We start from the raw sequence: 13190 nt of genomic DNA, 5'->3' as shown, positions 1-13190 counted from the left end.
CATGATGCCTCCATATCCAAACTGCACTTTTTATATGGTTAGAGCCATTTCACCTTCAAACATGGTGTATAGTATTACTTTCTACTGCTTTCTCCTAATGCTGCATAGCAACCTTCATGTGTTTTCTCCAGAGCTGGAGTCTTACAGGGTGCATGCATACTGTGGAGTGCATTGCCTATTTTTATGCGTATTTTGACAAGAGCGACTTCACTGAGTACTTAGGAGAAAGTAGCTGCTCAAATCTCTTTCAGGACATAAGCGTGAGCTTCAGAGGCCCTGTAGTTTTTCCCTGTCTTTTAGCTGTGCTCCTGTTGGGAACGAAAAGGGCCCACATGACTATTTGGGGGCACTGCTGGAATGTATTGTGATGCAAAGTAGCTGTCATTGCACATTTACTTTCCAGGCTTCATTTAGGTGCATGAGAGTGGAAGCGTGCTTACATGTTTTGAAGACTGGCCCTGTGGACTTGGCTGGAGGCCATGTGCAGTCCACGGCGCCGTTACTAAAAATGTGAGTGTCCATTAACCTCAGAGAGGCAGTGCATCCATCAAGCACTGCCTCAAAACTTTAAGTATTGTCTGTGCAAAAAAAAATAAATAAAATGGAAACGGTAGCAGGAAGAATTTTTTTTTTTTTTTTTAAGGAATACACCTCAGGTCCCATAGACGCACAGGGAAGGGGAAGTGGGCCTAGTGGTGGATGTTCCACTCAGGGCCTGACACATGGCTGCATCTTTTCCTGCGGTGGAGAAGTGTAACTTGCTGGCGTCTAGGAAGAGCTCTGGTTATTAATCATGTGTGAACCTCATTGTTCTTTCAGTCAAACGGGTCTGTGTGAACCTGTGTTTTTTTAATAATCTCTGCCACAGTGTCTGCTTTCCCATGTTCTATATGTAGACCACAACATGACGTTCTGGCACATGTTGACAGTTAACCCAGGGACACATTTTAGCCTCTGGACAGGCCTCATCATCTCTCAATACAAGACTGCAGTCCATACTTAATAATATTATTAGTTTTCAGCTCTATCCTTTTTACCTCTAAGATATCTCCCAGAATTCTTTATAGATACTGTAGATTGACAAAAGCAACCCCAGTGTGTCATAGTACATTTGTAATAGATGTAGTTGGTCTTATCATTCTGAACCCTGACCCTGTTGTTTCTGCTGTCACATTCACACAGGATGATACCTACATCCTTAGTGTGTAATGTGAGGTTGCAGCAGACTAACCATCACACACACACCGCCCAGGGCGGAGCAGAAAGTCCAGATTCAGGCTTTCAGACAACATTAACTAACGCACCTGTGCTGTGAGTAACAACTAAAGGTCCAACTTGCTGGGCTTTACATTTGTGAAGCTATCAACCACAAATCTGACTTTATAGTGTCAAGACAGTGGCTTGTTTTAATGTTGCTCTGTGTTTGATGGATGCATAAGTAACTGCTGATGTGTTGGCCATAAAACACGTCAGACTGGGTGTTTATTGGCTTTACCTGGAGTTCTTCTGTCACCTTATCTCCTTTCATTTAAAGTTTACTCACTAACCTTGCATGGAGGTTTCAGATATTTTTGATGACGTGTTCAGGTGTCATCACATGATAGTATTTTTAAATTGTAGGTTTAAAACAGAGTGTATAATTTGTTGTTCTCCTATTCCCCAATCTTTTTTTTTCTCTTGTAAACTATTTAGGAATAGGCTCCTGAACTACTGATTTTTTTTTTTTGATGCCAGTGCCAAATCCTTTACAGGACATCCATGTTTGCTTATTGTTCGGCTCTTGGATCTGATTTACGGACAATATAGCTTGTGAAAGCAATGCTTTCCGACAGCCAACATGTAAATATCGGATGTTGACGCTTCCTTGAAGGAACCGCAAAGGAAGAGTTGTTGCCACAACCAGCATTAACACACAGCATAATTACACGTCTTTGATAGGAAACCAAAAGGTGGAGAATTGTTCAAAGCCAGTTTCAGTGATGCAGTGACGTTCATATTGAAAACAGTGCCTGCTTGATTAAATCTGTTTTTGATTTGGACTGAAAGACCAGGTTTACAGACTTTCTCATCATTTTCTAATATACTGATGTAGATTTGTGAAATAATAATAATGACACTCTGTTACTTTCCTGTACATGTCAAGCAAGATGAATGAGCCTGCTAGTTGATTTTCATACCCCACAGAAATGAATGGAAACAAATAAATTCCTGTTACAGTTGGATGAATACATTAAAAATTCAAACACAGCAGCATGTTTTGAAAGCTGCTTAGGTATGAGGTAATGTGACGCCACTAGTGGAAAATACACGGGCAAGTATTTCTATTTGGTTTCTCTCTATGTCTCATGGTGCTTTTTAGTAACTGTCACCTCTAGTTATAAATCATTTTATTATGGGCACCTTAAATGTTTGCTGTACAAGGTGTGCTACTGCATATCAGAGCGAAATACTCAACAATTACGCCACTACATTTATTTGGCAGCATCAGACACTTTTTTACTTCACAAAGGACAAAACAAGAAAATATGATGCTGTGAGTACAAATGAAATTACCTAGTGATGTTTACAAGTACACCAAATGTAGTTCCCAGCAACAGGCTACCCTGTCAGCATTCAGATCGTGTGTTTATGACTCATTTGTTTTTTTGTTCATCTCACACTCAGTAACACATCGATAGTTCAGAGCCATAATGACCCTAATCTGAACCAAATGTAGGGCACGTACTCTGCTTTGGTCGCACTGATTAAAACTTAATATTAGAGAGAAAATGTACGACTGCATCCTAAGTTAGGAAAATAAATGTTTTCAATTTGGCATTTGAGAAAATCTAAATTAAGGAGCCATGTGACAGAGCAAAATGAACTAGATGCTTTAAAGGAAGCAACAAATCATTGATATCAGACATATAACGCACAGGAGAATTAGAGGCAAGTCTGATATGGTTTATTCGTTTAGTTTTATTGTTCTGAAGTTATTTTTAAAGGTGCTGTACATAATAATAAAATCTGTCTATTATTGCTGCGTGAATACATGTCCCCAGATTTTACTGTTTATAGGATTATACATCAAACAAAGAGGAAAACATTTTGGATTTGTTTGACTTTGTAAAAGTTATGAGTAACTTCTGAGTGAGTACAGGGACCTGTCTTTATTCAGTCATTGTCTATACAATATCTTTAGCTTTAATCTTAATAACCTGCACAGTTAATACTGGCTTATGTTTAAGATACAGAATTCACAGTTTAGCTCTGATTCCTCTATAATGTTCCTGCAGTGCGTGATGGCCCAGTTGGCTCAGTAGCTAATGACTTGTGTAGCTGCTAACCCTTGTCTTCCTCTTGTTGCTTTGCAAGTGGTGGCTGTTGAAAGGCGTGGGCGAGCATCACCTCTTGGCCCCGCTGCCTCTGTTTTCCTTCCACCATTTCGGACGTGTTGTTGTGCACACGTGAGAGTCTGAGTTTTCCTCTCATTACCCATTGTGGTAAATAACTGATGACCAAGTGCTGATGAGTCGCACCCAGTTTTATGTTTCTTTTAAGTCGTCACTTCCCACTGAATCAATGCCTGCATCAACAGCAGGTAGCGGCTGGCCTATATTCACACCACGTGCCTGCTTTTCAGGCAAATCTCTGCCATATTTCACAGTAAACTGGTGAGTGAACTGCCTGTCAGAGACACAGCTGCCACAGAAATCACGTAATACCAGCTTTTGTAGTATTCCAGTAAGAGCTATTTTAGTACAATAAACAACAGGACATGATTATCTTGCACCAAACACGCTGCTGCCTTGATGGGCGATGTAAACAGGTAGTGAATTAGCAGTGCTGATAGACATGGCATTATTGTGGCACAATTGCAGTTCTTTGTCAGGAAAAACAATCTCAGATATCCTCAGATATTCTGCTGAGAGCTCAGTTGTGGAAACTGTGTGAAAAACCCAATCCTGGTGTTTTTCCATTAGTCTGTCTGAATGTGAGAACATTGTAGGATCAAAAGGAGAATCAAGATTTGTTTTTTTAAAAACACTGACTGAATCATTCTCGTTTCCCCTCAGCTTCCTAAATAACACAGAATCTTTGTCACTTTCAAACATGTGCATCAGGATCAGTTGTGCTCCTTCCTTTGCTCCTTCCAAGGTCGAAAATTAGGGATTTTGGAAAAATAAGTTTGAATTTAGATTGTTTAGGTTGGGTCCTTTGAGGACTTTAACAACAGCATGTGATCTTGAGGAGGAACAGCCAAATTAGTTTATGTACAAGTGACAAAATCCTCCAAATCAGACTTTTCTCTGTATTTTTCCCCGAGTTTCTCTGTCTTAACCAGGTGAGTGTGTATTTGTACAAGACGCAACCTGAAGAAATTTGACAGGAAGCTCATGTTACAGTATTTTACAAAATGCTTTGACTTGGTTTTCACATCACTTAGAAACTCCTAACCCAAAGAGCCATGTTGCCATGTTCAATCTGACCTTTTACCCAAACACTGTGTAAATACTGTGCTGTACATACAAAATGCAAAACCCTAATTGACATGCTGAGTGTTCAGACTGCAGCCACCTTACAGTGTTTACCTGCTTATCACTGGACATTTCATCACCAAGTCAAGTTATGGATTTTTTATTTATTTTATTTGACATTTTTACTTTAAAATTTAAATTATACATTATAAAGCGCTGGATTGGTGATCAGAGTGTACCCCTGCCTGTCACCCAGAGAGAGCTGGGATGGGCTCCAGCAGATCCCTGGGACCCTAAATTGGAATAAACTGGTATAGATAATGGATGGATGGATTAAAAGCATTTTCATGTTTTATATTGTCCTGTGTTTCTTTTCTTAATTCCTGTTGTTTTATGTAAAGCACCACTGTTAGTGGAGGGTGCTATACCAATAAACCTGCCTTGCCTAATGCATTTTTAATGTAAACAGCAATAAATCAGTAAGAGCGGACTGAGATGGATCAATGTCATCCTTTACACTACATATTACTGGTGGGACTGGTAGCTGCGTTACTTTTTACCACCTGACAGCAGGATCAGTTTGTTGTGTAATCCAATAAGCTCCAGTCCGTATTTCCCCTGGAGCCCATCTGGCTCTCTGGCAGGGTTTGTTTACTGGCTGGGGAGAAGGGGGATCCTACAGGACCTGGGAGACTACAATCTACCTCTGTTTGTGGAAGAAGAAAAAACAACTCAAACTTCATTGCACCTAACTTTTCTCTGGTTGGGACACTTGCTTAGTTATCAGAGCGGGCAGTTGTGCGGAGCATGAACGCAACTTGTACCACAGCGAGGTGTGTTTTTTTATTTTCAGCCCTAAAACAAGAAAAGGGGAGAGCAACGCTGCGGAGCCACGACCAGGTCTGGTCTGCCAGCTCGTCTCAGTCTCACTGAAATCTCTGCACGAACCGAGGGGAACTTGTGTCTTTGGGGTTGGCCAGCTGGTCGGAAAAAAAAAACATACTATTTCACAAGAATAACAAGTCCGCTGCAATGTGCTTGTGCTCGGTGGAGGATTTTACGAAAGACACGTTAACGTTACGCCACGCATGCCACAAGCGAGTGGCTCCAAAATCCACCTGAATTAAGTTAAGGCTCGCGTTTGCAGAGGTTTTCGTGCATGCAACTTTTTTTGTTCGTTTGAAAGAAGATGCATTACAGAGGTACGTGTGTGCGTGAGACTTTTCGCAGTTAAGTGCTGGAGATAAGCAGCAAACTTCACTTGTGGCCTGGGCTGTAGTGGCGACGCCAGCTAGCATAAGTGCTAGCAGTAACGCTAGCTTCTGCTCGGACAGCGACTCTGTTTTCTTCTTTTTCTCCAACACGGACAAACTCAAAAGGGCCAATTTCACGAAGCAGCACACCTGAAGACACGGACAGAGCACTTGTGTCCCGTGCTGGGGTTCGTCCAGCCTGTTTTTCCGTGAGGGGGCTAATAACTTTAGCAGCAGCACCGTTAGCCCGTGTTTGACTGAACACGTTGGACACGTCCCTCCGCCCATCTTCCGGGATGTCTTTTATTTATTTTTGTTTACCTGTTGGCCCACGCCGCAAAACAAAACCAGTTTCCTAAGACATTTTTCCTGCAGTGTGAACTGTGCTCCTCGGGATTATTGTGCTTTCGACCCGGAGTGGTGCTGGATGGGGTCAGACATGTGTCTCCGGACTTGGTGTTTGGGTTTTGTTCTGACCGCTGTCTGCTTCGTGATGAGCTGTCATCCAGCGGGCGGAGAAAGTAAGTACCGCATGTTTTAGGATTTTATTCCTCTTAAAGTCCGTATCTGAAATGTGGGACATGGCTCAACAAATGGCTGCAGCTCACTGCTTTTTATGGAAATCAGAAATGATGCTCAACACAAAGAACCCAGAAATAAACAAACTCTTATGTTTGATTAAATCGTGTCTGAATCTCAGATGTTGCGCAATTTTTCTGCTTATTGCAATAGTGAGGATTAAAACTAAACTCTAAAAACACGCAGACATTTTTAACCCGAGCTGAGAAAATTAGGGAAGTGGTTGAAATTCTGTTTAATTTATTTGTTTTTATTTCTTTAAAAAAAGAACCACAAATAGTGAGAACTGAAGAAAAAGTCTAAAAAATAATTACATACAAATTCTAAACAATATATAATAGTTATTAGTCTGTATCAAAACTAAAGTATTAAAGTAATAACATAATTGGAAATAAATAAAATATGTCATATATACATAGTGTGTTAGTGAACAGTGTCACCATCCTGCTGCAACAGTGTCATACAAATCTCTGTGTGTTGTTAGTGATGTTTGATAAAGGCACGTAGGCAGCAAGTTGTACACAGTCACTACATTGAAGGGACAAAGGTTAACACTTATCAGCTATTTGAGTCTACAGGAACTGTAAACAAAATGTTTTGGTTTTTTTTTATTTTTTTTATTCCCCCCCAATTGAGTAAGGAATCTAGGAATTTGGAAAAATGATTCGGCTGGTACTGGGCGTCGAAAAGCCTTGTTTTGTTGCTGTGGTCGTTGCAGGAATGTAACTGTAAGCCCTTTTGACATCTCCTGACAATCCCTTCACATTCACCAGCCAACAAGCCCTGGTGAATGAATGAATGAACTCATTTGCAGTCACCCGGAGACATTTTCATATTTCTCACACAACAATGACATCCAGTGTTTTTACCCTGTTGCAATCTGTTACTGTAAGCAAAGTAGGTTATTCTTAAGAGGAAAGTTGTAGCAGACCAGTGGGACTACTTGCTTTTTTTAAAACTACTGTACAGTGAGTGTGCATTTTAAAGGTTAAAACAGCAGAGGCCAGTCTGGTAAGCATTCAGTCATTGTCCTACATATTGTCCTACATGTCAGGAAATGTAAATTTTTTGTATCAGCATGTGATTCTTTGGGAGTGACTGATTATTTATAGGTGAGAATTTTATGAATTTATTTGTCTATAAACAGCTCTTTGTGTGGTTTCTTTGCTGTCTAATTACTTTGTTTTAAGTTTAATAATGAAACTTTTATTCCCAAAATGTTGTTAGAATTAACTGTTAGAGAGCAAAACTAAAGCCAAACCAGTTTATCAAAATGTAAGGGCCACAGCTAGGGATTATTTTTCTTTATTTTCCTTATTTTTCATTGCCCATGAATCTGCTGGTTATTTTATCAATCAATCAATATTTTGATCTATACAGAGTCAGAAAACTGTTTACAGTTTCACAATATCCTGTAAACACAAGATAACATCATTAAATGTCATGTTTGGTCTAACTAGCTGTCCAAATCCTAAAATTTATAATAATTAAAATAAAGAAAAACAGCAAATTCAGACATTTAAGCAGCTTGAAAAGCAACTGGAAAAATAAACCAAATTGTTTATTAATTATCACAATAGTTGCCAATTAAAATGATTGTCTATCTGCTACTATACTTTAAAAAGGACAATTAATATACTAGTTAATTAATTATATTAATTATCATACTATAGTATTTTTTTTTTTTTAAATAATTAAATATACAATTTCCTTCAAATCTTTGTCTGCCAAGGAGAGTGCATGTCCAGATACATTGCATTAGTTTTTGGGTTGCAGTTGGAAAATACAATAGGCCTTTACAGAGGCTTTAGGTTGTATTACAGTATTGTTCATGTGACTATGTACAGATTACAAAATGGTTAAAAACTGGAGGTCCTGTCTGTAAAATATAATGCTGAACACGTTGCACTTAAAAGCCATACGTGTACTGTTGTACGAAGCAGTAGCTGTGTTTATGAAGGAAAAGAAAAACACAGTCTCCTTCACCTTTCATCAGATTTTAGTGAGGGGCGAATGGAGCGATGTCATCAAACCAGTTTGAGCAAGAATTTTATGACATAAATCAAAAGTAAGTTGTGTAATTGCACCGCAGCCCCTTCGCCCCTCCCATTCCTCTCAGACATGAGAGTGAACCACAGAAGGGAACCTGGGCATCACACTGGCTGATTTCATAAACTGGACTGACCAGTGTCGCAGCCAGGAAATCTTCTCAGCTACTTGTTGGTTGCTGTCCAGCTCAGCTTGATGGAACCATTCACTTAATAATGGAAGCTTGTGTTGAGTGGAGATACTAATCGATTTAACTTATTTAGCACTGACTGCCAGTTGAAAATTTTAGAACAACAAATGTGTCAGATCTTTTTATTTATATATTGAATATTTAATATTCTCATTTAGCTTCTCATGAAGTTATATCCCTGTACATTTTATTCACAGAGCCGAGGACTGGATTTTCCAAAAAACAAATATGAAATGACCTTTAAAAAAAAAAAAAAAACAGTAATAGTCATTAGTAACACTTACAGTTGTTCTGAAGGTATTTTTAAAATCCTCAAAGACCTTTGTATTCCTCTGGATAAAAAAATAGTTTGTCTGCTGCAGGATGAAAATGATTTTTAGTCTAAGTTGTTTCCTAACTGAGATGTTAGCTGGAAAGGACATGTTTGTGCTGAGTTTGTACAAAATGAAGCAAAATTTAAAAGGTTATTTGACTATTTTTCAAAATAATTTGCTGTGCTGCTCTTTCTTGGAGCTATTGGCCTCTTGGAGAGTAAACCTCCACAAACTTAGTTCTTAGAGTAGGATGTTTGTCCTAACAATTATTGTGTTTTTTAGGTTTCATTATGTAATGTCTTGCACTGGAAAGAGGTTAAAGATATTTTTCTTATTTATAAAAACAGATGCTTAGCTGTGTGATTTGAATTTAATGGTAGTACACGAAAGGCAGGTTGGTTCACATCAGGTTGTGTGTCAAGGTCTCAGGTGCAGCGTATTGTGCCATGATAACACATCAGCGGGGGGGTTTGCCATGAAGCCCCCGGCAGACTGTTGAGTACCAGTCAGAGCAGGTCTCATATGCAGACAGCAATCCGATGACCTGGCGCCCTTGATTTTGCTCCTCCAGACAAGGAGGGCAGTTGTAAGGTGATGAAACTGTCACCTCTTAACCATGTCGATGACACACCATGACACGACACACAAGCTCCCACTGCCGTCTCAAGACTGACGGTCCTGAGTGCACTTGACATGTATACAATAGAAAGATATTCATCCTCAACAATAGCTGTCTGATGATGGTTGACAAGTTCACATTTAAAGATTATATTCAGATAGAAGACAGAGTGACACACACCTGCACTCTTTCACTTGAACCACACTGGTATCTGACAAGGAAAGTGACTGATCCTTACTGTTGACATTGTGCCACAGTGTGCTTGTTTTTGTGCTCACACACTACTATTAAGTAACTGTCTGCCAGTGCTGTCCTCAATGCCAAAATACGGACAAACTCAAAAAATTGTTTAAAAGACATATATATGAATCTAGATAGACCCTGTTTCACCATCAAATTACTGTGGTTTCACTGGATCTTCAAAGCAACAGATGCCCTAAGTTTAAAATGGCAAAAAGTAAACACTTGTTTTTTTACATATGGATTGTCCTGTTAACTATCAGACAGAATAAGTGTGTAAGTTGGGGCGGTTGATGGGCAACTGAATCCTGAAATGATATTCGGTAGAGAGCAATTTCTCCACAGGATACACATCAAACAATCCCAAGAGGGAACTTAGTGGGTTTATAGGCTTTCTCTTTTACTCCATTGCACTCTATTTAAAGACCAGGGCCAGATTTAATTTGGTTTCATTTTATTCCGAAGTCTGTTATACTGTATCATATTGTTAATGTTCTGCACAGCTGGCACATTTGATAACCTGCTCTACCCCTGCACCTGCTTACAAGACATTTATAGAGTGCCTGTTCTGTTGAGGATAGCCTTGACCCTTGAGCAGTTTCCAAAAAATGTTGTAGTTGTTGCACTGCATGTTTTCTAACTGTTGTAATATCTGTGCAGATGACTAAAGCCTTTATTAAATCTAATTTCAGCCATTAGTCTTTCAAATTTAAATGCATGTGTGCTTAATTATTAAACATTGCCTCGCAGTGCATCAGTTTTCAGAATTTCAGCCTGTGTATCTTTGACGTTATCTTTTCAAACAGTGGTATGTTAGTAGTATTATGCGTCATTATTTGGTTAAGAAGAGAGCATGAAGGCAACGTTACTTAAAGTTGTTATCATTGTGTAAAATATACCTTAAACTGTTGGAGGGGTAGCTTTTACAACCCTTCCTGAAGATGATTACATCACAGTGCACATGTATCTCAGTGACATTTTGTGGGTCTGTGATTAGTTTTAGTGTAGGTTGGAAAACAACAGAACAGCGAAACCTTGAAAAGGGAAGTGTTGCAATCACTGTTTGTGTTCCTGTGTGCTTATTGAGGCCACAGTTCTCTGCAACACCCAGTGATATACACCACATCAGTCTAACAGCCTGTACTCCCACCCCACCTCCCATTCATCACCACCTTCACAACATCGGAAACATCATTACCTGTTGTTGGTTGCTTGCAGCTGTAGTGAGAGGATTGTGGCTTCGTACATTGTGTCGCTGAGCACATAGTGGACATAGGGTGCAGCTCAGTGTGTTGATCATTGAGATTGCATTAACTTTTGTTAATCATGTGGTCTTGTTTGCATCTTAATTATTATGCTGAGTTGCGACATGGAAGTAGTTTAAACAGGATCACAGAAGTAAGCTGTCAGTGGACATTTTAATTGTTCAGTGTAATGGATGATTAACTTCGATTGATTTTCTTTAATCCAGGTAGATTTTTGTCTGTGGTCTGATCAAAATCTGCTCAAGCCAACCTTCAGATATTTAAAGACAGTTTGGATTCTAGGATATAGTGATGGACATTTTACTAATTTTTTTCTTTTCTAGATAAGATATCTAGCCACGGATTGTATTTGAATAATGTGTAAATGAGGCTTAAGGTTAAAGGATAATGCTGATCTTATGTTATCTTTTAATGATTATCAATGAATCACTTGAGGAGACCAGGTCATTGTGTTTTAAATGCTGTTCTAATGCATTCCTGTCCAATGTGTCTTGGGTAATGTACTTTTGATTTTCCTCTGCGTTTTAATAAACTCATAGACAAATCAACTTGTTGCTTATGCTGAAAGACAGAATAACCCCAGACCTAAAGATTGAACTTTGATTTTCTTCTATTCTTTGCATCATGTTTGTCTTTGCTCACAGTATTGCTGAAATATGAAACCAGCAAACAGCTCCTTTTAAATAAACATAAAAGTTCATCTGTCTCAGAGAAGCAGACAGTGATTGAGATAGACAGAATCGAATGGCATTGGCCAATAGAGAGCTGTTCTTCTAATGACTGTAAGTGATGATTCAGAGCACCATGTCTGTGTTTTTAGACTGTCTGGCTCAAAGTAAGTGATGTATGGAGAGCTGGAGCCAACCTAGTCACCATAGTAACCTTTGTGATGTCTACCAGGTTTTTCTCTTTTTCAACAGTACAGGGAGCATTTGCATTCTGGGATGCACACTCCTTTGTTTTGCTTGAGTTGTGTCATGTTGTCATTGACATGGTTTCAGCGCTCATTACAGTTCCTACTTCTGCCAAATTTTTGTTCATGAACTAAGTGTTCACACATGGAAAAGTCAGCGGGGCCAGTTCTCTCTGTCCAACCCCTCACAAAATTCCTCACTTACACACCAGAGCTGCCATGCTCCAGCTTCAATGCGAGCCACTATCGGTGTGGCTGAAGTGTATTAGATTCTCTATTGGGAATGTGGTGCTAAAAATACTGGCCTGGTTGAAAGTGTACACTGATAGGAGTCTGGACACTGCATGCTGTGATGATTTGCCTTCTCCACAGGGTCACTCAGTACTGGACTGTTTGACTTTACTGCAACAACAGAACCACTGACCCCTCATACTGTACACTTCAGCTGGCTGTGTTAGACATTTTTAAACAAAAATGTCTGTCTGTGTGTGGTCTTGTATGAGTGTGTTCCTTGATAAAGCTACAGTAAACTCCCCTAGCTGTGCCTCTGGCAGTTACTGTCAGTTTGATAGGAAATGTTTAATGTGGCCGGTGGATCTGTTGAAATTACAGGTCTGTGGCATCAAGACCACAAATACAGCTGCAAATGTAAATGTAGTTGATAAAGAAATGAACTTTTAAAAGGCTCCTGTTAAATCCCATGCTGGGACAGTTTGAGTGTATTTTAAACAGTCCTCTAAGTTGTAGGCTGAACTCTAGGTAATAACTACAGAGAAGCTTTTCTGGTTGAGCTCATAGACTGAAAAGTTTCTTGTTTGGTCACTCAGTGATTGGACACTGTGTGTGATACGGTTGTCTTGTACTGTTATGCAATAGAAGGCGTAACATGAGCTGCTGCCATAAAGAGGTGCACGCCTAGCTGTTAAACCTCTTCCCCACATGTCCAACCAGTTGGCCCAATGCACCCAGCTCAGTGGTAGGTCTCTTGGTAAACAAATACAGTCCTCTCACAGGGGAGCACCTCTCAAGCTGCACCACAATGCACCTGCAAAGGAAAATGTCTTTATGACCATCATTTCTTGTGTTATGTCACAAAATGGATATGCTTAACAGGCTGGTTGTTTTTCATATTACTTCATTCTTCATCCCATGACTATAACTGTTTTATAGTACATTCACTGCACTGTGATATCTGCATCTGCAGTAAAGATGACATCCATCTGGAATTGAAACCGTTATCTGGTTGATAAGTCACTGAAAGCAAACTGATCAACTATTTTTCAAAAACCGATTTAGGCATTAAAAAAGCAA

General features: G+C 39.4%; 1 protein-coding gene across 1 annotated transcript in view; it reads left to right on the top strand.

The window, feature by feature from the left end:
* Nucleotides 1-6137: 6137 nt before the first annotated feature.
* The window catches only part of insra (insulin receptor a), a 41879-nt gene continuing 34826 nt past the window's right edge, over nt 6138-13190 (top strand). Inside the window, exon 1 of the mRNA XM_026312829.1 lies at nt 6138-6231. Coding sequence (XP_026168614.1) covers nt 6138-6231 — 94 coding nt within the window. The remainder of the gene's footprint in view (nt 6232-13190) is intronic.

This window comes from Mastacembelus armatus, chromosome 17 (genome assembly GCF_900324485.2).
Source record: "Mastacembelus armatus chromosome 17, fMasArm1.2, whole genome shotgun sequence".
Classification (NCBI taxonomy): domain Eukaryota; kingdom Metazoa; phylum Chordata; class Actinopteri; order Synbranchiformes; family Mastacembelidae; genus Mastacembelus; species Mastacembelus armatus.
Note: the sequence above shows the minus strand (reverse complement) of the source record. Positions and strands in the feature narration are given on the sequence as shown.